At 43.5% G+C, this 25,416-nt stretch overlaps 1 protein-coding gene, 1 long non-coding RNA gene and 1 other non-coding gene across 10 annotated transcripts in view; 1 reads left to right on the top strand and 2 right to left on the bottom strand.

Annotated features, from left to right (window-relative positions):
- BCAS3 (BCAS3 microtubule associated cell migration factor) overlaps positions 1-25,416 on the bottom strand; it is a 602,771-nt gene that overhangs the window by 285,546 nt on the left and 291,809 nt on the right. For all 8 annotated transcript variants that reach the window (XM_061605390.1, XM_061605386.1, XM_061605382.1 and 5 more), the window contains 2 exons: positions 23,761-23,861; positions 3,283-3,383 (listed from right to left, as the gene is read on the bottom strand). In XM_061605390.1, coding sequence (XP_061461374.1) covers positions 3,283-3,383; positions 23,761-23,861 — 202 coding nt within the window. The remainder of the gene's footprint in view (positions 1-3,282; positions 3,384-23,760; positions 23,862-25,416) is intronic.
- On the bottom strand, positions 4,802-4,872 carry TRNAE-UUC (transfer RNA glutamic acid (anticodon UUC)). Its single transcript has one exon. It is a non-coding gene; the product is annotated as a tRNA-Glu (tRNA).
- On the top strand, positions 5,631-12,274 carry LOC133374436 (uncharacterized). The gene is made up of 2 exons (XR_009759895.1): positions 5,631-5,845; positions 11,876-12,274. It is a non-coding gene; the product is annotated as an uncharacterized LOC133374436 (long non-coding RNA).

The raw sequence follows: 25,416 nt of genomic DNA, 5'->3' as shown, positions 1-25,416 counted from the left end.
TGCATAGATTAGGAAAAGGGTACAAAATAATGTCCAAATGTTTGGATATCCCAGTGAGCACAGCTGGATCAATAAGTAGGAAGTGGAAGCTGCATCACACCACCCAGGCACTGCCAAGAAAAGGCCATCCCTCAAAACTCAGTGATTGAACAAGGAGACTTGTGAGAGAAGCCACAGTGAGGCCAACAATCACTTTGAAGGAGCTACAGAGTTCAGTGGCTGGGAGTGGAGTAATGGTGCACCAGTCAACCATATCAAGAGCTCTGCATAACACTGGCCTGTATGGGAGGGTGGCAAGAAAGAAGCCGTTACTCATAAAGTACCATCTGAAAGTACATCTGGAGTTTGCCAGAAAGCAAGAGAGTGCCCCAGCTGCGATGTGGGAAAAGGTTTTGTGGTCAGATGAGACCAAGATAGAGCTTTTTGGCCCAAACCCAAAGCGCTACGTGTGGCACAAACCTAACACTGCCCATGCCTCAAGAAACACAATCCCTACAGTGAAGTGTGTGGTGGTGGCAGTATCATGTTAAAATGGAAGGAAGAATGGATGGAGCAAAATACAGGAAAATACTGCAAAAGAACCTGCTTCAGTCCACTAAAAAACTGAAGCTTGGGAGGCAATTCGCTTTTCAGAAGCCCAATGATCCCAAGCACAAGGCCAAAGCAACACTGGAGTGGCTCAAGAACAAAAAGGTGAATGTTCTACATTGGCCTAGTCAAAATCCTGATCTCAATCCCATTGAGAATCTGTGGCGCTCTTTGAAGATTGCGGTCCACAAGTGATGTCCAACCAACCTGAACAATCTGGAGCAAATCTGCCAAGAACGGGCCAAAATCCCTCTGACACTGTGTGCAAAGCTGGTACATATCTACCCCAAAAGACTTAAAGCTGTTATTGTAGCAAAACGTGGCTCTACTAAATATTAATGTGTGGGGGTTGAATACTTATGCAAGCAACGTTTCAATTGTTTATGTTTCTTACAAACATTTCCCAGCATAAAACCAAAGTCACATTACAATAATTGATTTTGAGGTTCAGTGTTTCAAAACAAAGTATCATACAGAATGAAATTACAATGTACCATTTGTAATTCAGTAATATGAGAGCACTGGTCAGAGGTCTGATTACTTTTGCAAGGCATTGCATTTGCAGAGATGTTTTTCCTGGGTTTAGGCACTGTCCAGGTGGCTTGTGATTGTTATAGCAAGTATTTTTCCTTTTCTTCATTGCTGTTCTTGCTGTTGGGCGATTCTTTCCAAGGCTAGGAAGAAAAGTCTGCAGGCCGCTCCATCCTCCATCCACATTTCCCCTCCTCGTAGGGGTAGCTCAGGCTGTTTGCCTGACACAGGCAGCTCATTTGCACAGCTATGTAAATTAGGCCACGACTAAAGCATTGTGTACTTTAAGCTTGAAACCATCAGTGCTGCACAGCCCGAGAGGTAAACAGATGCCTTTGCAATTTCACTAAGGGTACAAGCCAGATGTTCCCATTCACTCCCCCGCCGTGCACAGGACAAGCATATGTACTTCCCAATGACAGCATCCATTACCCACTCTTCTAATTGAGAAGTGGAAGGGAAGGGTTTCTTCACTGCATGCTGTTACCATCGATAACAACACTTTCATTTGGAAAAACATATATGCACGGCGGGCTTTTAATCTAAAGTGGCTGGCTTGGGGGTTGCTCAGGCCTTTCGTGTTCTGAGGAGATGTGGTCGCTCTTATCACTTCACACAAAAAAAGGAAGCACTCCTGAATACTCCCTGAGCAGGCCCCAAAACAGTTCGGGAGGGGATTTCACTCTAAAATAAAAACATTATGTTCCACTGGGCATCCAAAATTTGTCAGTTGTCAGTATTTTCATGTGAGTGTGGGCAATTCCAGAGGAATTCTTTGAATGTCTGAAAGGGGGCAAATACAGCAGTCACCAGAATGCAATGAACAGAATTCGCTGGCAGATATCAGAGATGTGAGCTCCATTTTGCCATCAGATTTTCACTTTGAAATTTTCACTCTATAACTATCAGTCCCTGGATGTTAGATGTCTGTGAGTAATACAATAGGGCTAGGGATGGGCAAATCTGTCCAATTCGGTTTCTCTCAATTCCTCATGTTTCCAAACTTAAGTTCAGTTCTTCACATTTCCACATCAGTTTGCAATTTCTTCTTTTTTTAAGTCCTCATAAAAATTGATCAGCATTCTGGTCAATTTTTTCCTAATGTACACATGACTGTATGCCATTCTGCCTAACACTCACATTTTTTGCAAAGCAATTTCCTCTAATATAAATGCATTATTGTAAGTTATTTCTGGATGGCTGTGTTTCAGTTCTCGAACTGTTTTGGAAGCTGCGAATTAGGTCGGTCCACCTTTAAATGCGAACTGAATTGAATTTCTCCCTGATCCCTAAATACAGCAAAAGTGGGCAGAATTCAGGCTTATGGGAATTCAGACAACAGGGTGGGGGTGGGGCAGTCACAGGAACCCAGGTAGCTTGCCTTCTACCAAGTCAGACTACTTGTGTCCCTAGCCCAGAACAGTCTTCCCTGACTGGCAGTGAGTCTCAGGCAGAGAAGGGTCTTCCCCATCACCAGCTACCTAGTCCTTTTATGTGGAGATGCCAGGGATTAAACCTGGGACCTTCTGCATGCAAAGCCAGTGCTCTTCCATTGAGCGAGAGTTCCTCCCCACTTAAGCACATGGTTAGTCCAGGAGTTTGCTTTCAGTATCAAAATAAGAGTTCATAGTCTTTGTGCAGACAGACAGACAGACACACAGACACAAAAGCCACTGCATGAAAAAAACCACTCAAGTTGTTACAGCACTCTAATTGAGGGGTGAGTGGGAGAGCCTTTTAGCTGTTGCTGTTGTTAAGCATAATTGTGGTTCTAGTCCAAATCACCTAGAGATCCATCTACAGGTGCTCATCCATCGTCTGCCCAGCTCTGCATTGCAGTGTGTTCTGCGGTCATGTGGCAAAACAGCAGCAATGTGGTGGATGACAGCAGATGATCCACCCAGCATTCATGTGGCATGAAGTTCACTAAGGATCCAATGGTTAGGTCCAATCTGGGCTGAATTTTAATCCCGGTGATGCCATTGCCCTAGATCAGGGATGGGGAAGCTGTGTCCCTCCAGAAGTTGCTGAACTCTATCTCCCATAATCCCTAGCCACTGGCCATGCTGGCTACAGCTGATGGGTAGTCCAACAGTGCCTGGGGGGCAGGGGCACAGGTTCATCCTGCCGTGGTACCATGCATGTAATCGCCAACATCTATACCTGAGAAAGCCATTCTTCATCTTCCTGTCCGCTGTGGTCGGATGCTAAGCTGTCGTAGGATTCATGCCGCGTGATGGGTCCTGGACTTCCTAGTGGAACCACTGTGCAAAAAGAGGATGGGGGGATTAGAGATGGTCAAAAGAAGGGTCAGAAGACACATGGCATAGTTCTGTGGCTCAGGCTGAGTCCAGGTAGGAGACAACTTGGGAACTATATAAAAGAACAGAAGGAAACAAGAAGAGCTTTGTTGGATCAGAGCTTGGATCCATCTAGTCCAAACCAGATGCTTGTGGGAAGCCCACAAGTAGGGCATGACAGCAGCGTCTGCTTCTGTAGTACTGCTTGAATGAATGAATGAATCTTTATTTTTACCCCGCCCTTTTGCCAAAACTGGAACTCAGGGTGGCTTACAAATAAAAACTACACATAGGTAAAAAAGCAAACAAAAATATACAGTTAAAATAGAATTAAACTATTCGTGACATTAAAACCATGAAGCATACACTTAAGATACTAAGACAATTTAAAACATTAAGAATAGGACCACAGAACAATACAACAGACCTTATGAGGCCCTATCTTAAACATCTTCTAGTCCAAAAGCCTGTCGGAATAAAAAAGTCTTTGCCTGCTGACGGAAGGATAGCAAGGAAGGGTCATTCATGCTTCCCTAGGAAGAGAGTTCCAGAACCTGGGGGCAGCCACCGAGAAGGCCCTATCTCGCGTCCCCACCAATCGTGCTTGCGAAGGTGTTGGGACTGCTTCTGAACCGATCACTTATTTATGTATTAAAAACATCTATACACCACTTAATAATCTGCATTTCTAAGTGGTGTACGTAAAAACAAACAAAACATAAAATAAAACAATGGAACAACAAAATCATCGCTGAAAAACCACCAAACATAAAACCAAACATTACCTTGAAATGCCTACTGGAAGTTTTATTCATGTGCCTGAAGTTCAACAAGGAGAGTGCCTGTCTAATCTCAGTGGGGAGGGAGTTCTACAAGCTTAGGCCCACTACTCTGAGAGCACTACTCTGAGAGCAAGGTTACAAGCCTTGCATCTGAGCCATGGTGGACTGCCAACAGAGACTTCCCCAAAGATCTCAGTGATCAGACCGGGCTATAAGGGATCAGGCAGCCATTAAGATATTCTGGACCCAAGTTGTAAAGGGTCTTGAGAACCCTTTGTCTGAATGAACACAAGAACCTTGACCCAGGGCTAATAAGTGTTGATGACTTCGAGAATGCCAGAGGCGCCACGCAACTTCCAACTTTCAGCCGTAGACACCACATCCTTGAGAGCCTCACTGGAAGGCTTTTCTAAAAAAATAGGACTAATTCAAGGGTTGAGAACCTGTTAACTCCCCAGATGTTGTTGGACTTCAGCTCCCATCAGACTCAGTCAGCACTGACAATGAGTCAGACCATGTGGTCCACCTCGCTCAGTATTATCTACACTGACTGGCAGCCGCTCTCCAGGCTTTCAGGCAGGCTACTCTCCCAGCCCTACTTGGAGATGCCAGGGATCGAACCTGGGACCTTCTGCATGAAAGGCAGATACTCTTCCACTGAGCTAAGGCCCTTTTCTTCTCCCACCTGATCCTTTTAACTGGAAATGCTAGTAAGATAAATGTAAAGCCCACCCCTTCAAAATTTATAAATTAAGCAATGCTCAGAATTAGTTTGGGACATGGACACTATGATCAAACTAACAGTGATACAGTAGCTGCTTTGAATGCAGAAGGTCTCATGTACAATCCCCAGCATCTCCCAGGAAGGCTGGCCGGGACTCCTGCCTGAAATCCCAGAAAGCTGCTGTCAGTCAGTGCAGACAATACTGAGGTAGATGGACCAAGGTGTCTGACCTGGTAAAAGACAGTTTCTTATGTTCCTAAGGGAAGGATCATAGCTCAGTGGTAGAGTACCTGCTTTGCATGCAGAAGGCCCCAGTTCAATCCCCAGCATCTAGATTCCCTGCCTGAAATCCTAGACAGCTGCTGCCAGTCAGTGTAGACAATACTGAGCTAGATCAACCAAGGCGTCTGACTGGGTGGAAGGCACCTTCTTATATTCCTATCCATCCTAGCTTTTTGCATCTTTCAGCTGGCAGCACCAAAGGAACATACAAAACAGCTTCAAGTAAAGCAGACAGCTCCAGAGCCATCTTACCCCCTCGACAAGCCCCACTGTCAATGATACGGAGCGCTTGCCACGTTTTCAAAAACCATCTGCTTTAGGGGACACAGGAGCCAAGCTAAGCCACAGTGACAAAACTCTTCCTCAGGCATCGTCAGGCAGGCTGCCCTTGAACACACAGGGCTTCTCTCCCTGGCCTAGCTAGGGAGCAGTAACCATCAAGACGCCTTGACGTTAATGCAACTTATTTGAAGCTGCCTTGATAATTAAGTTGGCTGAGATCTTTTTGGCAGGTGGGAGCAGATGATTTATATCTCGGTAGCAGCTGTTTTGCTAAACGGCCATATTTTATCACTGTTAAAGTGAAAGCTGTCACTGAAAGGATACAAGGTTATTCTCGGTGTGGAACACTGCTAAAGGTAAGAAAGATGGAAACACAATCTCAAGTGCTTCCCGTCTCAAGTGATAAATGGGACCCTGCAACAAAATGTTGTAGCATGGCATGTTTGTTCCAGCCAGCCAAGCTAGCCACACCCTCTTTCAGGATGCTCCATTCCATCTCCTCCCCCTCCCCAGATTTCTGTCTTCTCCAGTTCAGCATTCTGTGGTTAATGAGAATGCTCAGTCCTCACTGGGCTTTTTTTCATGGTAGGAGGTCTCCCTATTAGGTTTTCCCCTCACCTAAAGTTTTATTTCCCTTTTTCTGCAAACCATTCAGTTCTCTCAAACATGCTGATATTCTCCCCTTTTGTTTCTCAGAAGCCTCTTTTTTGGCTACATAAAGCCATCATAGAACCTGTTGGGTATTAGTAATTAGTAAATATAATATGATGCAGTTTGCATTATCTATATCTCTGTATTAGGGTTGCCAGGTCAGAAGCATCCCAAACCCTGAGATTTCAGGGGCAGGCCCTATTGATGTCATTAAGCATGATACATTAAGCATCAACCACAGTTGCTCGTAGCATACAATTCAAACAAAAACATTTCTCTGATTGGAAATTAGGATAGAAATCTTAGCTAAAAGATGGCGTTCCTTTCACCTGCTTAGAGAGCCTAGGTAGGGAACATTAATCCTAGCGTACTTGCTTCTATGGATGTAAGGGAGAGAGGTCAGGTAACTGAAATTCAAATAGAAAAAGGAAAAGACAGTGATGATTTCCTAAATGCAATACCATACCAACCACAACAAGATTCCTATGAGTAAGACAGAAAACTCAGCATCCCACAACCAGTCAGGGTTCCTAACCATAACTAAAAAAATAAATCCTGGCAGCCAGTCAGCCAAGGTCACAGAAATCCCCATGCAGCACAACTTCATGTGGGGGCTGCAGTTAGTGGCATGATTGCTGACATAAGTGACAGCTCATAATACCTCTGCTTTGAAATCTGTACTGGTTGCCGATTTGCTACCAGGCCAAGTTCAAAGTGTGCTTTCCATGTTACGGGTGCCACACAGTACTTGTTCTGCTCTTATAAGAAATCAGTCCTTTAGTGTGGCAGCACCTATGCTTTGGAACTCCCTGCCTATTGACATTAGGCAGACGCCTGCATTGTATTCTTTTCAGCATCTGCTAAAAACATTTTTGTTTAGGCAAGTCTACCCAGGCATGTAGAAGCTATTATGTTTTTTATCTGTTTTAACTCATTGTTGGTTTTATTATTTTGAATGTTTTTAAATACCTGTCTTTAATAGTTTTTGCCAATTATTTTATTGTTTTAATTCCTTCTGTAAACCACCATATTGTAAACCATTTTACAATAAAGTGGTATATAAATGTAAATAAAATAGATAAATAAATTTTGGAGTCACTGTGACCTTTGGGTCTCTTTCCTCTTTTAGGCACAAAGGAATCTGCCTTATACCGAGTAAGCGCATTTGATCAGTACTGATGACATGGATTAGCATTGGCTTTCCAGGATTCCAGGCAATAGTTTTTTCCAGAGATTGAAGTTTGGACCTTTGCATGCAAAGCATGTGCCCTACCATTGAGCTAGAGCCCCTCCCCTGTTTTAAAAAAGTATATTTTAAAATAGCTCTTTTAAAGCACATTCAACATTCATTTGAAACACGTGACTCCCGCCACAGAATCATGGGAACTATATTTTTGTTAAGGGTGGTGGGAACTATAACTGTGAGGGGAAAACTACACTTCCCAGGATTCTTGGGGGGAAGTCATGTGCTTTAAATGCAAGTTGGATGTGCTTTAAATATATTGTGTGGATCTACTTCATAAACTTTGCCAGCATGTAAATCATTTTAATTATTTTTTTTTAAATGGAAATGAGCTATAAAGTTTACTGGATGACCATGGACAACTCACCATCTCTTAGATTAATGTGCCCCTCAGGATGAAAACAACAGAAGGGAACCATGACCACCCCAAGGAAGAAGAGCACTCTTAAAATGTAGGGGAAATAATAATCTATAATCACAGTGTGAAATCAGATACTTATTGGGACATAGTATGAAGAAATATTTATATAAGAATGACTGTCAAATATGTTTATTATTTATACAACCGGTAAAGATATTCATAGTACAATCCTATGCATGTTTACTTAGAAGAAAGTCCCAATGTATTCAATGGGGCTTACTCAAACAGGGAAGTGTACACAGAACTACAACCTCAAGTCATAAGGAACTTCACTTATCCAGCCCAAAATTCAGAATCATGCCACTTTAAGCTGTTTTGCAATGGTTTATACTTGTTTTATGGATATTGAATTTTAAATGGTTTTATTTCTTATTTTGAGCTGCCTTGCTTTCCAATTGGCAACCCTACCTCACAGAGAAAGACTCCATATACACACACACTGGAGATGTAAAATGCATATATCCCATGTAATAGTTTATTGTCAACACCAATTGGTCATTGTGAGTATTGTTTTTAAAAAATAAAATCAGTATTAGTTTCCTACATAATAAAAGCAGTGACACCTAAGTGAGCCCTGCCTAATTGCTTTAAAATAGGACTGAAGGGGGAGAGGAAGATTTACAACACAAACACAATCCTTTGCCATGTTCACTCAAAAGTCCCACTGATTTACAGCACATTCCTAAACATGTCTACTCAAAAGTAAGTCCTACTGAATTCAATGGGGTTTACTCCCGGTAGCATTTCAGCTTTACTCCCAGAAAAGTAAGTATAGGATTAAAGCTTCATATTGAGAAGGTTTTTGAAACACTGCCCTCTTGAACAGCCCAGGAAAATGTAAACTTGTTTGACTCCTCATAATTAGAAAAGCATAACACATTGTAATGGCATTTAGATCCCTAGCACACAAGAGAAAGAGATTTTTGCTACTGCTGAAAGCTATAAACTTACTCAGTTTAAGCAGGAAAAAAACAACAAATTGCTGGACTTGCAATGGGTTTTAGCTATTGTCTGGAGGTCAACAAATCCTTTGTCAATCACAACCCTGACTTCACTTATTGGCTACAAACCTGAAAAGGGAGGGTTAGAGCAGCTAGCTACAAGCTCATTTAACAGAAGTTGCGGGGAGTGGCTGATGTTTTGGTGTATATCTCATGAACCAGTCCACCTAGAAACTTTCTTTAAAATGAAAGCTGAGAGTCTGGAGATTGAGGTGACTCACCCTGAGAGGACCCCAAAAATCTGGAGTCTCTGGGAGAGACCTGGCAACCCTACTCTGTATCTATTTATCTATACACACATTTATTTATTTATTTATTTATTTGTTAGATTTTTATACCGCCCCACTAGCATAGCTCTCTGGGCGGTGTACAACAAAGAGTACAAATATATACAATAAAATTCCATAATATGATACAACAGAAACATATAAAAGAATAAGAAATCTAAAATCAATTACAGCAGACTTAAAACAAATTTAAAGTTAGTTTAAAATGCCATAGAAAAGAGGAAGGTTTTAACTTGGCGCCGAAAAGATAGCAATGTCGGCGCCAAGCGCACCTCATCGGGAAGACTATTCCACAGTTCGGGGGCCACCACTGAGAAGGCCCTAGTTCTTGTTACCACCCTCCGAGCCTCTCTATGTACAACATACACAAGCCAAGGGCGGCTTTGCCACACACGACCAAGAAATGGGTGGAGCTTTTCAAAGAAGGCAGGTTTTGACACACTAGAAATTCATTCTGCACAACCTGTGCTATCACAGGGGACACCAGGACAGAAGAAAAAATCTAGTGCACACATCACAGACAACAGCAGCTCTACCAAGTCCTCTTCAGCTCACTGAAAGGCTACTTTTCTACATGTAGAGAATCTTCTACCCTTGGGGTAGCATTGGATGTTGTTGGATGATGGATTAGACCCCCACCCACCCATCAGCAACTGACTTTTACCACCTCATCTGCTATTTGTGTGAACTAGGCCACAACCAGTCTGGTGAACAGTTTAGTTTAGAGAACTGAAGATGACAGGGCAGAGCCGTCATTTCCATTCAGTCCAGGAACCGTTTTAACATCGCATCTGCTGCTTGTGTGAATGAGGCCTTTGTGTTTCTGCTGGCTCACAGCTGACCTGGAGAAATGAATACTTTTAGAAACTCTTACGCTTGAAGGCAACCTCGATAATTAACACCAATGTTTGGGGGGCAAACAGAATTCACTTTGTCCAGCTCCCCTGGACTGGGACAAGAGGAGCCATACAACAGCTACCTTGGTTTGGGTAGGCCACCCCTCTAGGGTGGCCATGTGTCCTACTCTACAGAGGGCAGCCCTCTATTTGAAGCAGCCCTCTCTGAAGGGCTGCTCAGTCCCAGTCCGGTTTAAAAATCAAGCATCATTAAAAGGCAGAGAAGCAGGGGCCTTGAACATCAACAGCACCTGGACAGCAGACTGAGCAGGCACAGAGATTGCATGATCATAGTCTTCCCCACTATGCTGAGATGTATTGTATTTCTGTTTAAATTACAGTAATTGTTTGTAGATTTGCCTCTTCACATACAAATAAGCATAAGCAAAATCTGTTCCCTCCTCTCTCGTTTTGCAATGCATTAGTGCCATGGTTCCCAAACTCCCCCCCCCAATGAACCACTTGAAAATTGCTGATGGTCTTGGAGGGCCACTTACTTTTACTTACTTACTTACTCATTTATTTATGCATGCCTGCTACAGCAACTGCAATGCCTTGTGCTACATGCTGTATGCTTTTTAATTGTATTTTGATTACTTCTTTTGTTTCTTATACATTGTATTTTATTGTATTGCACAGAATTCAAATTGTAATATGATAAAATACAATGTAAGGAATAAAAGAAGCAATTAAAATACATTTTAAAAAGAATATGAATATTTAATACGATGGATGTGCTATCTCCCATTTTTAACCACAAATTCATAGGCCCACTGTGGATCACCTGCATGAAGCTTGTGGACTATTGCTGGTCCACTGGCCACAGTTTGTTAACCCCCTGCATTGGATGCTGTTGGATGCTGGATTAGATTATGTGCCCTAGCAAGGCTCTTGTGGTGATTTTATCTTGGGAAACTTTTTTGTTTTAAAAAATCTGGATTTATAAAATGACAGCACAACAGCATCATCAGTGTGGTAAAGCAGCTAAAAGAGTGCAGAACAATTGCTGTGTATCCCTTCAGGAGCAGACCCACACAGTACCGCAGCAATTACAAAAGAAACGAAACAGCCCAAATTTCTCTAAGAGCAGCACATTTTGCTCGTGCGATCCGTCACTGCTCTCCCTTGCCCTCCGACACAAGGGTACAATAGATGTTCAATTATTAATCTTTTCAGGTTTTCTATCAGCAGCTCAATGCAGAGATCTGGTTTCCTTTTCCTCTCATTACATTCCTCCCAGGAGAACAGTCACAGACAGGGTATAATTACAAAACAGACATCTCTGTGTGCTGTGAAGAGATCTTTGACATGGTGGGTTCTCAACAACTGCAGGTGCATTGCTTCCCCCACAAGAACAAGCTTGGTGTTGTGGGATATATATATACATATTACATATATAATAAGCTGGCATTCCAATAGGGTTCCTGACTCAAAACCGCCAGAATCCGGGATGTATGTGCGTGGCATGTGTACGCACACAAGCAACATGCATCTACACACTGCAAATGATGGATGCGGGGATGATCTGAAAACACTGAAATAAAATCAGGCCAAGCACACCTTCAACAAAGAGCCACAGCCAGCCCAATACACAGGAGTGGATGCATCTTGTCTCCACCATGCATTCATGTAAACACATGTCTCACCACTAAGCTATGGCCCCTCTCCAACACACAGCTCTGTTCTCCAACAGATCGTTGCCAGCCCTGAGTCACAGCAGCTACTGCCTGGGGCAGCCACCTCATGCTCTTAACAGCAGGACCGGCCCTGGCAGCTAAGCAAACCTTGAACTCTCACAGAAAGATCACAACAATGCATGTGTCTTCAAGCACTCGTTGCCTCATTGACATGTTTTACATGTCCTGTTCTATGTCTCTCTTCCTTCAGTGCATAACTTCTTCTTTCTTACTGGCAATGTACAATGAGGCCAAGAGGATGCCAAAAATTACTGTCAGGAAAAGGACCAAGGGCATTAGGGGGCTGCTGCTCCTGCTTCCCAGGAAAATCATCTTGGCAAGAGAAAGACTAGCCTGGCCCCGTCCATCAGCCAGTGAAGGAGCAGTTGCGAAGAACTTGATTCACTACTCCCTGCTTGAAAGAAAAATTTATACCATCTTTGTAACTGTGAAGCAGTACCCTAAGTATACCTTTTTTCCTCCTCCCTCCTTTCCCATCCACCCCTTTTCCTTTTGTGCTGTGTATTTTAAATTGTAAGCCCGGGACGGTTTCATTTTTGATTGTTGTAGGCTACTCTGGGAGCCTATTTAATAAATAATAAACAAACGAGTGATGAATGAGCTGATCCCTGCGAGCAGTACAGGTAATAAGCAATACATGGTTGGTGAGTCACAATGAGTGCAGGCCTGACCAAATTCTGCAAGCCATATTTAAGAGCATTCATGCGTTCAGAGACAAACTAAGTACATAAGGGCATAACATGGCGTCCCTCGTGAAAGGCAGCCCTGTTAAGACTGGGCTGTGAGTGATGTGCAAACTGAGCAGCATAGGTTTTAAGCACAGCGAGCCTGCGGCCAATGAGTCAAACACTGACAACAAATACATTCTTCTCTTGAGTTTGAGAATAAGCTCAGTGGCGAAGGCCTACTGTGAAATTGGCCTGATGGGGGCCATCTTTAAAGAGTTATAGAAGAGGTAACTTTTTTCTATAATTCACCGACTTCAAAAGTATGTTTGACATTATTGTCGGGAAAATTATGTTAACCATGGATTACTGTTACAATCAAAGTATGTAGTGAGAAGTCAAGAGGCTTAGTAGTAAATTTTCAAAGAGGAGCGCGGGGATTTAGCCGTTTGACTCCCATTAGCGTTAGGAGGGCTCGCACAGCTAAACCCTCGCACGCCGCTTTGAAAACTGACCTCTTTCCATTGATGGAACCCCCTCCTCCCCAAACTCTCTCCAACCACCATCGTCTTTTTTAAGAAGTTCCAGATGACCAAGTGAGAGCAGCAAAAGAACCGTTTCAGCATGTTATTGTTTGTAGGCATCTGAAAGTTATTTGGATTTTTCTCCCTGCCCTCAGAACTACTTCCAGTGCTTGAGAGGTGCATGGGGGACAGACCAATGTTTACTACCAAGATACAACGAAACACGGACACACCCAGAGCCACAAAGGGATATAAAAATTGCAGTAAATTTCTCACATCTGCATAAACAGCCCCAAGTTGATTACTGCATTGCAGTTGGGCCTGTTCAAATTTATTAAACTGTTGCACAAGGGGGGGGGAGACTCCTTTAACCCCTGGAGAGACGCCACCTGTCTGAGATAGTTCGACTCGATGGAGGTGCGGAAGCCTGCCCTGTTTCTACTCATTTTGCTCTGTCGTACGCTCGGCAAAAGGAATTATTTGTACTTCCTTTCACCACTTAACCTCTCTGCCTTCAGGAAAAGGGCAACACAGTTAGGTCTTAAGGAGAGGTGGGAGGGAAATCTCCTTTTTGTTTCCCCATGGACTGTGGACGCTGACGTTTCCACTTACAAACGCCTTTCAAGTAAACGAGAGGTAATGCAGGCTGGCTCGTGAAAGGTTGTGTTAAGACACGGAAGTGCTTATCACAATGACCTTACAGCTTAATATAAGGAGTCTTGGGCTGCGACACGGGGCCAGATTTCTGCTCACTGAAATCACCATAGGTTTGGTTCCACAGAAAGTATTTTGAGGAGGGGGGATGATTGATTGAGACAATAGCTTTTGATTTCACCAGAGTGAAGTGTCGGAAGTTGCCTTATACTGAGTCAAACTACTGATCCATGTAGCTCAAGCGTGTTTATATCTACTGGCAGCAGCTCTCAGGCAGGGGTCTCTCCCCGTCATACCAGGAGATGCTGGGAAACTGAATCTGGTACCTTTTGCATGCAAAGCCAATGCTCTGCCACTGAGCTTCTAAGGCCCTTCTGTGGTGGGCTATGGTTTTGAAACGACATATTCTTTGTCAAGTGAAGGCTTCAAAGTGGGGCTGAGCCAAAGCAACTTCCTTCATCTTGTGTCACAAAGTGCCTCCCTTCACTGTAAGTGTATCTGTGTCACTCTGGCGCAGTGTTCCTTGACTTGGCATCCCATTTGCCCACCTGGCCACTGAACCCTGTTAGCTAGGGTGATAATCATAGCAGCCAGCTCTGCTTCTAAGTTTGTGTTAAGTAAATAAATCCCACCCTATAGTTTTCTAAGGATTCCAAAGTCTTCAATGTGTAGGAGAACTAGAATCTAGTCCAGAAAATAACAAGCCAGGCTTTCAATTAGCTCACGACGACTGTTAAGTCATCTTGACAAGGACGGTGCAAACACAACACTAGTTGTGCAAACACAACACTAGCTAGAGACGACATTTCACAGCAAGCTCCAAAAAAACACAACATGAAAAGGAAGAACTGAGAAAATATGAATATTTAACTTTCCACTTGGACAATGCAAGGCTATGTATACGTCATCCGCTGTTTACCATAAGTTGCAAAATACTGAAATGGGGATGCAGCACAATCCGCTTCCTATTGTAAAATCCCAGGTGCTTTTTAGGCCTGATGAAGGGGACAACTGGAGGAGGTGGACAAATCTCCTTTTGGGAGGAAGAGTGGGATATAAATTTAAATAATAATAATTATAACAATAATTCTGTGCTGTCTTTTCTGGCCTTATTTTTTGGTGATGTGTGCGCAGCCACCCTAGCTGGTAATAAAGCCTAGCAGGTCTTCTTAACCTACAGAGTCTAAATTCCAAGAGACCAGAGGACTAGTGGTGCAAGGAAAACAGAGCCCCCCTCCCTTGGCTCTTCCGCAATGAAATGGTGCACAAGGTTCCCTGAAGCACACCTTGTCCACACCACAGAACATTCCTCATGATATATAGCTGTGGGAGAGTGTGGATGGGTGTTATCTATAGTATGGTTTCAGCTCACACTGGCCAACAAGGAGGTCCAATAGGCTTGATCAACACTCCATGTCAATTTGACTGAACCCTATACCAGCCTTTCCCAACCTTTGTTCCCCAGATGTTGCTGGACTACAGATCCCATAATTCCTGACCATTGGCCATGCTGACTGGGGCTGATGGAAGGAGTTGTAGTCCAAAAACATCTGGGGACCTAAGGGTGAAGAGCACTGCCCTAGACCCTGCCCTTCTCTAAAATCTTGTACCATACACCATGTTCCATGGTAGACAAGCCAATGTGGAAAGGGATCCTTAAGAGCAGAAACACTGAAATTATTGCCTAGTGGCATGTGATGTCACATCTTAACACAACAGGAAGGCTTCTTTTTTTCTTTTCTTTTTAACCATTTCACAATCAATTTCTCACTCCAAGACCTCCCAGCAGAGATTTAATAGTGAAGATGTGCCACGTAAGCTTACCAGCAAACCCTACAATAAAGTCAGGGGGTGAGGGGGGTTATTTTTTGTTTGTTTGTTTTAACAAAATCTATATTTATATCATTACATTTCCTATGGTCGAGGGCAGCTGTAATTAATGGATTTCTCTCCTCCTCTTAATGCACTCATTTGTCAATTCAAAACACACACAACAGCCAATCAATTTTGATGCATTTAGTAAGCAATTTGTCAAAGAATGTTGCAGACCAGTTAATATATTAATTCTTGCCATCAGCCTCCTCCTAATTTCTGTAGGCCTTTTCCATAAATTTTATATATCTGACCAAGGAGAATGCCCGTAAACAGAAGGTGCTCTTTCCCTCTGTGACATGATTATGGGATTTTTAACATGGCTGTAAGCCATTGCCTATTTATGGTATGCAAAAGGTCCCAGGTTCCATACCAGCTGCTTCCATTAAAAAAAAAAGGTAAAAAAAGTAAACCAGGTAACAGATTATGGGAGAGACCTTGGAGAGCTGCTGCCAGTTAGTGTCAACAATACTAACCTAGATGGACAAATGCTCTGAGCTGATAGAAGGTTGTTTCCTTGGTTCTTATGGCACGTAAAGATTCAAATTGTCCTGTACATAGTATAGGAAAAATACATGTTCCCATAGCCCACTTGGTAGGAGACAGACTGATAGGACCTTTAGGAAAGAGCCCCAGCCTGTTCCCTGGGGAAAAGAGTTTGAATCTCTCCTCAACTCCAGAAGCCGCTGGTATGTGCATTCATCACATGTAATCCACTCTTTGGGAGGCCCCTTAACTGATTAGTAAAGCACATGTTTTAGGTGAACACAGTCCCAAGTCCAATCTCTGCCATCTCCAATTCTAGAGAAACAGGTAGCATATGTATGATGGGGAAGACTGTTTCTCTGCCTGAGACCCCAGAGAGCTGCTGCCAGTCAGAGCCAGCCAAGACAGTAAAGAAGCCTTCGTGGAAGAGCAGCAGCTCAGTGGTAGAACATCTGCTTTGGTTTCCAAAGGTCCCCAGTTCAATTCCCAACATCTCCAGGTAGGACTGGGAATGCCCCCTGCCTGAAACCCTGGAGGCTTGCTGGTCAATGTAGGCAATCATGAGCTAGATGGACCAATGGTCTGAGGTGGTATAAGGCAGCGACTTAGTAAATCCCTAACTCTAATTTGGGGAAGGGCTATAGCTCGGTGGTAGAGCATCTGCCTTTTGTGCCTAAGATCCCAGGTTCAATCCCCAGCAGCATCTCCAGGGAGGGCTGGGAGAGACTCCCTGCCTGAAATCCTGGAGAGCCGCTGCCAGTCAGTGTAGACAATCCTGAGCTAGGGGGATCAATGGTCTGACTCGGTATAAGGCAGCTTCCGATGTTCCTAATTTAGAGAAAAACAAATGATTGAAAATCAGTGTCCGGAGAATACACATGATGGGCCTTTGTTCCAGTCCATCGGGGTACACGTTCTTACAGCTCCCCTTCTTCTCCACCTCAGCAGCTTGATAGCAGCTGAATGTAGTAGCCTTGAGCAATGTGCGTGCATGTGGGTCACAAATTACTCTTTAAAACCCAGGTACGTTTTAAGGCAGTAAGATGAGCATTTTGCCTTCAGGTTTCTGCAGCAGATGTCACACCCTCACCCCAAGAGCGAATCACACAGCTGTGCAAGCCTGATTGCAAGCCCCCCCCCCTTGGGACACCACTTGTGGACCCTTGTTCCATCCAGAAAACATTGTCCTTGTTCCCACCTTCCAAGGCTGCTGCTATAATTTTTTAAAAATTATTTCTAAATAAATAAATAAAACCCCATTCTCTAATATCACTTAAATGTCTCACGCAACTGAGTTTAAAACTATGTGTGTATGTATTTGTATGAATGTATTTAATGTACTTTCTATTTAAAAAAATCTCAAAGTGGTTTACATTTCAACAAAAATCAATATAAATTCTACATTCAATACAGTTGCTAATAATAAGAACAATCCACATTTTAAGTAACATAACTGAGCAATAAATCTCTAAATGATATACGAAACAAAAAGAATAAGACATAGAATATATCTAAAATTCTACATGAATATTACAAAAATATATTCTCACATCTAATATTAATTTTTTAAAAAAATTCTGTATATCCTGTTAGTTGTCTTGCATTGTATTTTTAACATGGCTGTAAGCCACTTGCAGGGAAGGATCCAGTCTGGGGGGGGGGGGGTGTCAGTTAAAATTAAATTTGAAAAGACCTCCTCCCCTAGTTGAGATGTTCTCTAGTTGGCTCTGAATTGTCCAAAAAAGATTAAAGGGAAGGAAGAGGCAGCTTTGGCATCAAGCTGTATATTTATAAACCTTCAGCACTCCCCTCCCCAAAGTATACCCTTCGACCAGACTATCAGACGGTTCATTGTTGCGTCTGCAGGCTGAGCGAGGGTTACCTTCTGTTAGAAAAACACACACAGAGTAGTTCTTCAATGACCTCGGGGGGGCAAAGGTCACTTATTATAAATGGATAATGAGACCTAATGCAGTATTCCGAGCCGGACAAAGAGAGGGCTTATCCATAGCCCCTTGTGGCTCGGACCATTCAAGCTTTTATTCCTCTCCTCCTCCTCCTCCTCCTCCTCCCCTCTCCCCACAACCACCTCCCCACCCCACCGCCACACACTTAATGGAGCCAAACAATTGGCAGAAATGCTATACAGAGGTCTGAAACCGAGAGAAAACGGCCTGCATTCTGAGCTCTGATAGACAGATACAAATCGCGACCCTGAAATGGCGCCAGAATCCCTTTTACCGCTCACATGGCAGACAGCCGCGGCCATTCACCCCCCGACTTCCCATTTAGCCATTTGCTGGCAATTAAACATACTGACGGAAGCGATAGGGCATCAAACCGCAGGCCGCCACGGCTAATGTGAGACCATTACATTTGCTCCTGCAGGTAAGCAGAGCATTTGTGTTTTAACAGATATTTCCCTAAGGGGGAAAAAATAGAGCAAACTCAGGTAGGGTTCCTGGCCTCAAGCATATGCCATCTCCTTGTATCCAATAGCGCAGGAATTTCATAATGCGGTATAACCGATTTCTAAGGCTGTATGCCAAGTTTGTGTTGCTTGCTTTTTTGAGACCCAAATCAAGGTGTTTTTTTTTTAACAATGAAGGCTATTTCAGAATAGCAAGATTATTAAATCAGAGCACTGACTGTCAAGCAGCACCTGACATGCTCGTGACAATGACATCACTAGCGCAGAACTCAAGTGATGGGAGAAGAGTCTAAAATTGGGGAAGGGGATTCAGACAACGGGTTGCATCTGGCTAAGTTCTACTCAGAGGAGACCTAGTGAGATTAAATGGACCCAAGTTGGTCACGTCCATTAATTCAGAGAAGTTCGGGAATTTTGAAAGACAGGTGCGTTTTGGTTCCCATGTTGTTTCAGAAACTCAAAACTGGGTAGATTCACATTAAAAAAGTGAACTGGGACAAATTTCTCCTCCACCTCTAGTGAGGAATCAGTGGATATAGATGCTCCTGGAAGATAATCATATGTCATCTAAAACACAGAATGGGGTGAAGGAAGGGATCGCCTCCCTAAATGGAACAGTTGTTATGCAAAATAATAATAATAATAATAATAATAATAGTGGGGGCGATCTAGAGACTGACTCTACCACTGAGTGCAGGCAAATGTCAGAACCAGTCCTGATTGCCGTGCAGGGGCATGGAAGCAGATAACGATCTGCCTTGGCTGTCAGTAGCTATCTGTTCCAGGATCGAGATAAAAATGCAACTCCATCTTCAATTTCCTTGTATGGTAGTAGTTGCACGAAGTGCTGTTTTGTGCAAGGGTGTTTTGTTTATTTAGGCCCTTTTGTACACTGCCCTTCATAATATGTATCTTAGGGTGGTGTATATTTCCTTGCTGGTATCACAGGATCCAGCCCATCCGCACCTGATAGAATGCTCTAAAGGTTTCAGTTGAATACAGATGGAGCTGTACACAAGCAGGAGCTTCACCCTCTTCACTGGCAGAAGCCCTTTGAAATATACATCCCCACAGGGTATGCAGAGATTTTCCCAGCTTTGAAGAGGTGGAGCAGTCCTCGCTTGAGCTCCATATATGCACTAGAGCCCCCAGGTGCACATCAGAGCCTCTGGAGGAGGGTGACTGGCTATAATCCTCTAACTCATCAAAGAGTTTTGATGTGATCCTTAGTACTAACTACCATCAGTTCTGACAGAGGTGGGGAACCTTTTTCAGTCTGAGGGCCGCATTCCCTTCTGGGCAATCTTCCCTGGGCCACATGCCAATGGAGGACAGGGACAAAGGCAAAAATGGGTGGAGAAATGAATGAAAATGTTACCTTTGTGCAGTAGGCTAGTCTACACCCACTCACACAACCCCCTTTTATCCTCTATCCAGACAAGCAAGAGGCATTATTGGAGTTCAACGGCACAATCAAGCCAGGTAAAACATTTGGGGGCAGGCAAGTAAAGCCAGTGAGGGGTGTAGCTGAAGAAAGTTTCGAGGGCCAGATAATAGAGGTCTGAAGGGCTACATTTGGCCCCCAAGCCTGAGGTCTGCACCCCGACCTATGAATTTGTTTTCTAAGCAATGTCAAGTACACTCTCTTAACCTTGCCCCCCTCCCAATTTTCAATATAGGGAGAATAACTCTGGTCTACCTTACAAAGTGGTTGTACGGATACTGAGATATGTTATGTGCAATGCTTTGTACATTTCAAAAAGCACTATTATCAATGCTAAGCATTATTACTATTAAACAAGTTGGCCCTGATGTAGTTTCCTTGGAAGACTCAAAGAAATTATTTTAATTTGGGAGATGGAAAAGATTTGGCAAAATAAAGCATGGCCACCAGGAGCAAATGAGGAAGAACCTTGTTTCGACAGATTGATTCCCACTATGTGTTAGTGGGGTTTGGTCACCTTCCTTCGGAAGGGTCCCCGTCCCTCATGAAAGGCATCATTCATGGAGGTCTGTTGTGGGAACCGGCATTCTTTTTGACAAATGACTACTACGTGGTGTGCAGCAGTGGAAAAGGGAAATAAACAATGGAGGAGGGAGAGGAAAATGGCACACAAAACCCATGTGTGAGTGTGTGTGTTGCCTCTTTGCTGAACCACAGCCTTGTAAACCAACACACACACACACACACACACACACACACACACACACACACACAGGCATCTGGACAGGGTCTGACAAAACGGGAATGTCAACCATGATGACAGGAGGGTTCTGACTCCCAGATTGCAGGCTAGTCCTTTGAAACTTAGGCTGCAAACTCCGTACATTTAAAGCACACACAGACGTACATGCACCCACTGAAAGAATGCTGGGAGCTATCATTTGTCAACAGCACTGGGAGTTGTAAATCTGTGAGGAGTAAACTAGGTCCCAGGATTCTTTTGGAGGAAGTCATGTGCTTTAAATGTGTTTTAAATGTATGGTGTGTAGAAGGTGGTGGTTGTGAGGAAAGTGAACATTTTGTGCCCAACACTAACAGCTGAATAGAATCATTCTGTTTAAGTTTAACTATTCATGTTCTGACTGGGATTGTTCCACTGGCGCCATTTTGTCTTTTGCTTTTCCATCTCCGTCAGGATCAGCTGGGGAAGTGGACTAGGAGTTCCTCTGGGCTGTGAACCAGTGCCCCTTATACGAGCCATTCAAGGCTATGGAGTGGAAGAAGGGAAGGCAATACTGCTCTTCAAGGAATCGGCTAGGCTCCACCTCGCACACAGCCTGAAGACAAACTGTTGGTTCTGTTTGAAAAGCTGTTGCAGGGATGACTGAGGTTGCCTACGGGAAGTGCTTCAAGTGCTCAAAAAGCACGACGACTCCTGCTGCTGTAATATTACACACTCTGCCAATCATGACTTGCTCTTTCCTAAGCAACAGCTGATCTCTGGGCATTGTGTGTGAGGCCTCCCAGGTATTTCTGCCTATCAGCCTCTTTGTCCCTCTGCTGTCTCCCTACCTCTCTCTCTGCCCTCTTCCTAGTCGCAGGCTCCAGCTTTCTCTCACCCCCATGAACAGATTTCCCAATTCAAGTCCTACTTGCAACTGACCCCACACTGACCCTCCATGCCCCCTCCCCACACCTGGAATTACGCAGAGCCACCCTAAGATTCTGTCTCTGGTCACAGAAACCATTTTGGGTTTAAAATTCTGAGATCCAGCAGTGCCTTGGGTGAGTCTGTTTCCCACACCTACTTTGGCTTTGCTGGGCCTACTCCCCAACCTCATCGGCTACTAACAATGAGATCCTGGTGCTCCCTTTTCATACCTCCAAAATGGGAGAAAGGGAAAGGCCTTGTCCTACAACCAGGTGTCCCCTTTGGTCCAGCTTGTGAGAAGAAAAAGAGTAGGGTGGCCGGGTGCCCTACTGTACAGAGGAAAGTCCTCTGTTTGAAAGCATCCTCTATTTAAAGGAGTGTCCAGTCAAAATCAGTTTATAGGTAAAGACCCATAAGATCAAGATGATCTGTGCTGCTGGAGGCAGTTGCCCCTGAATGTGAGCTGCTGGGAGTCACAAGTGGGGAGAGTGTCCTTGTGCTCAGGTCCTGTTTGTGGGCTTCCCCCAAAGGGCATCTGGTTGGCCACTGTGAGAACAGGATGCTAGACTGGGTAGATCTCTGGCCTGAGAGAGCAGGAAAGGCCTTGATGTTGCCTATCAACAGTCAGCACCTGGACAGCAGACTGAAGCAGGCCTCCTGCTCACAGCCTTCCTCACAATGGCGAGATATATTGTACTTTTTAAATGACAGGAATTGTTTCTAGATTTTGCATATATATACATGTAAATTAAAATATTCTAATTTTGTGCAAAAACATGTGCCCTCTTTTACTCTTGCTCCTCTTTCCTTGGCAGTGCTTAAGTGGCCACACCAAATGGCAAGAACTGGCATCCACACAAATTCTACTCAGAGTAGACCCATTAAAATTAATGCACCTAACTTAGTTGCACCCATCAATTTCAACAGGTCTACTTGGAGTAGGACTAACACTGGATACAACTCTATGTTAAGAACTCCCAAAACAGGCCAAGTTGTGTCTCTCTAGGCTTCTACCTCTCTCCCGCCCACCCACCCCCGCACATACTCCTCCATGGAAACATTTCAGCTTCTTTATGATTATTGCTTCCTTCTCCCTCTAATAGCGACATTAATTTACAAGCCTAGTCCTCTTCCCCATAGCAACGTGGGCCAGATAGCGCCATAGACGTCTGCCCGATACCAGAGAATATACTACGGGAGACCTGCCATCAACCGAGCCGATTGGATTAGGCGCTCCCACTTTGCTGCCTGGGATGTAGAGATATTAAATTAGAGTCTCCACTTTTTTGGTTTTCACACACAAATTAGCGTCTGAGAGAGCAAGATGAAATTTGCACATCTCGAGCCAAGAATGCTCAAGAGACCTAAAGAACACACACACACACACACCACAATGCTCAGTCATCCGAAGGGCAAGATGAAGTTTTAAACAGGGACTTCACCAGCACAATGGTAAGGTTGACAGTGAACATAATGGACTATGAAAAGTGTACAAAAAGGAGGCTCTGACTTTGGTTTAACTGCCACTAAAATGTGTACACAATCCAGTTCAAAGCCCCCCACACAGTCTGGCTCCTAGTTATCGGAGGGAGAGTTTTTCCCTTGTGACCATCACACCCCTTTGAAGCTCAAGATCAGCCAAAGGGGCCCTGCTTCAAAATGGACTACTGTGCTAGCCTCGGACTGGGACTTCCCAGCCATGGCATTTTGCAGTTCCACACCTCCACAAGTTCTAGCATCTACAGAACTAGCTTACTGAGTGTTGAGGCTCCCTTTCTTTACTGGGATGGATCCAAGTTGGACTACAGAATACTGATGAGAGGGACTGTGAGGAACATCACTGGGAGGGGAGTTTCTAGGACCAAAGTGAAACTGTCAAACTCCCTTCTTATTTACAATGTTGCCTGCAAGGAGATGTAATGTTAAATGTATAGCACTGCAAAAGTTGTTTTTAGTTTGCTGTTACACTTGCTGTTTTGTTTTTCTTGCTATTATGGAATTGCTCTTACAATTGCAGATTGTGACATACATTTCTGTTCTCTTTGTTGTAAGCTGCTTTGAACACAATTTTTTTGCGGAAAGGCTGCATAGAAATAAGGTGATGATAAATGATATACTGGCACCAGCAAGGGGATAAAGATAAACAGATAAATATAATTTCAAATCGTTTGTGCGTATAACACCCCCCAAAAAAGCTCCACGAGGGTTATTAACAGCAAAGAGATGATCACCAAATAGCTGCAACTACGATGGTTTCAGTTCCCGAGGATTTGCTCCTCTTTTTAAAAAATAAACAACCACATGCTGCGCCTTCCCCTTTCAAAGAGGAGAGTTTCCAAGTTACTTACAGCCAACAAGCAGATATTGGTAGCACTGCACAGAATCTGCGGCCAGGAGCAGCGGATGATTCAAGTTAAAGGGCGGCTGCAGTTCATTCCACTGGGGAGTTCTGCGGAAGGAACACAAGAGTATTAATATTTAAGCTGGAAGGAAAATCAGCATCTGTGTCATCGCATCCGATTATTTATGCAAGAGAGTGCAGTGTTTATAATTATTTAAAGTCGTTTGTGACAAGCCCAGAATATTCCACAGAGAGAGAGAGAGAGATGGGAAAGGGGGTAAGGGACAGTCCAATCTGAAGTTGTGAAAACACACACACTTAGCACATTACTCTTTCTGACACGGAGATCAATTTAGGAACAAAGACAGCTGCCTTCTAACAGGTCAGATAATTTGTTCATCTAGCACAACACTGGCTGGGAGGTCCCACCTTTAAGCCTTGGCATCTCCAGTTAGCAGGTAGCAGGCAATAGGGAATGCCTCCGCCTGACACCCTGGAGAACTAATGAGCTACGGATGCTTCCTCCCTACCCTAGACACGGGCAAATCTGTGGATTTCAGTTTCTCGCCATGTCTCATTGTTTCATCCTCAAGTTCAATTCTCCACATTTCCACATCAGTTTGTGATTTAAAAAAAAAATCTTCATGGTTTTGTGCATTTTAGTGTGGATTTCTCCTAATGTGCACATTTTTTGTATGCAATTTTGCCTAATATACACATTTTTACTAAACAATTTCCACATTTAAAGCATTTTGTATGCTGTTTTCAGTCATATATGCATTTGTATGGACACTTTACCCTAGTGTAGGCTGGAGAACTGTACTGAAAAATTCAGAGAAGTGCAAATTTGAAAGGATAGCTATGTTTCAGTGTGCGTGTTATTTTGGAAAGTGCAAGGCCCTGCCAGTCAGAGGAGACAATACTGGGCTAGATGAACACGTAGCCTAGGTAAGGATAGGGGAGAAATTAAACTGAGTTCATATGTAGGCAAACGTAGCTAATTCGCACATTCCAAAAAAACATGCAAATCGAAATGCAGTCAACCTTCGAAGTTCACAATTCTCCAAATATCGCAATGCAGTTCTCTAGCCAAGCAATGTGTGTAAAAAAAAATGCACGAGAGAGTACAAAGCATGCATTAAAAATGCATATATTCATGAAAATAACATACAAAAATGCATTGCATTACGAGAAATTGCATACAAAAATTTATCTATTTACTGCTGACATTTATATCCTGCCCTTCGTCCCAAATGTGTATATTAGGAGAAATTCACATTAAAATGCTGATTAATTTTCATGAGGATTTTTAAAACAAAACATTCACAATCTGATACGGAAATGTGGAAAACTGGCCTAAGATGTGGAAAAAATGAGAAAGTGATGAGAAACTGAAGCTGATAGGTTTGCTCATTCCTCCCGCCAACCCTCATCTTCCCAGTAATGTGTACTTGGGCATATGTGTGGCATGAAGTCACTGCATTGACAGTTTTTCTCCTTTCCCTTTCATTGGCTGCCATGGAAATGCTAACAAGGATTTAAAAAAAATGTTTCTGGGGGATGTGGGTTTGTGTTACCCCATACATCTTCTCATAATGTGTTGTTTAGGATTGACTTAATCCTAAACAAGGGGCACTGATGCATTGCATGACGCTGCAGAACT

The sequence above is a fragment of the Rhineura floridana genome, chromosome 21 (assembly GCF_030035675.1).
Source record: "Rhineura floridana isolate rRhiFlo1 chromosome 21, rRhiFlo1.hap2, whole genome shotgun sequence".
Lineage (NCBI taxonomy): Eukaryota > Metazoa > Chordata > Lepidosauria > Squamata > Rhineuridae > Rhineura > Rhineura floridana.
Note: the sequence above shows the minus strand (reverse complement) of the source record. Positions and strands in the feature narration are given on the sequence as shown.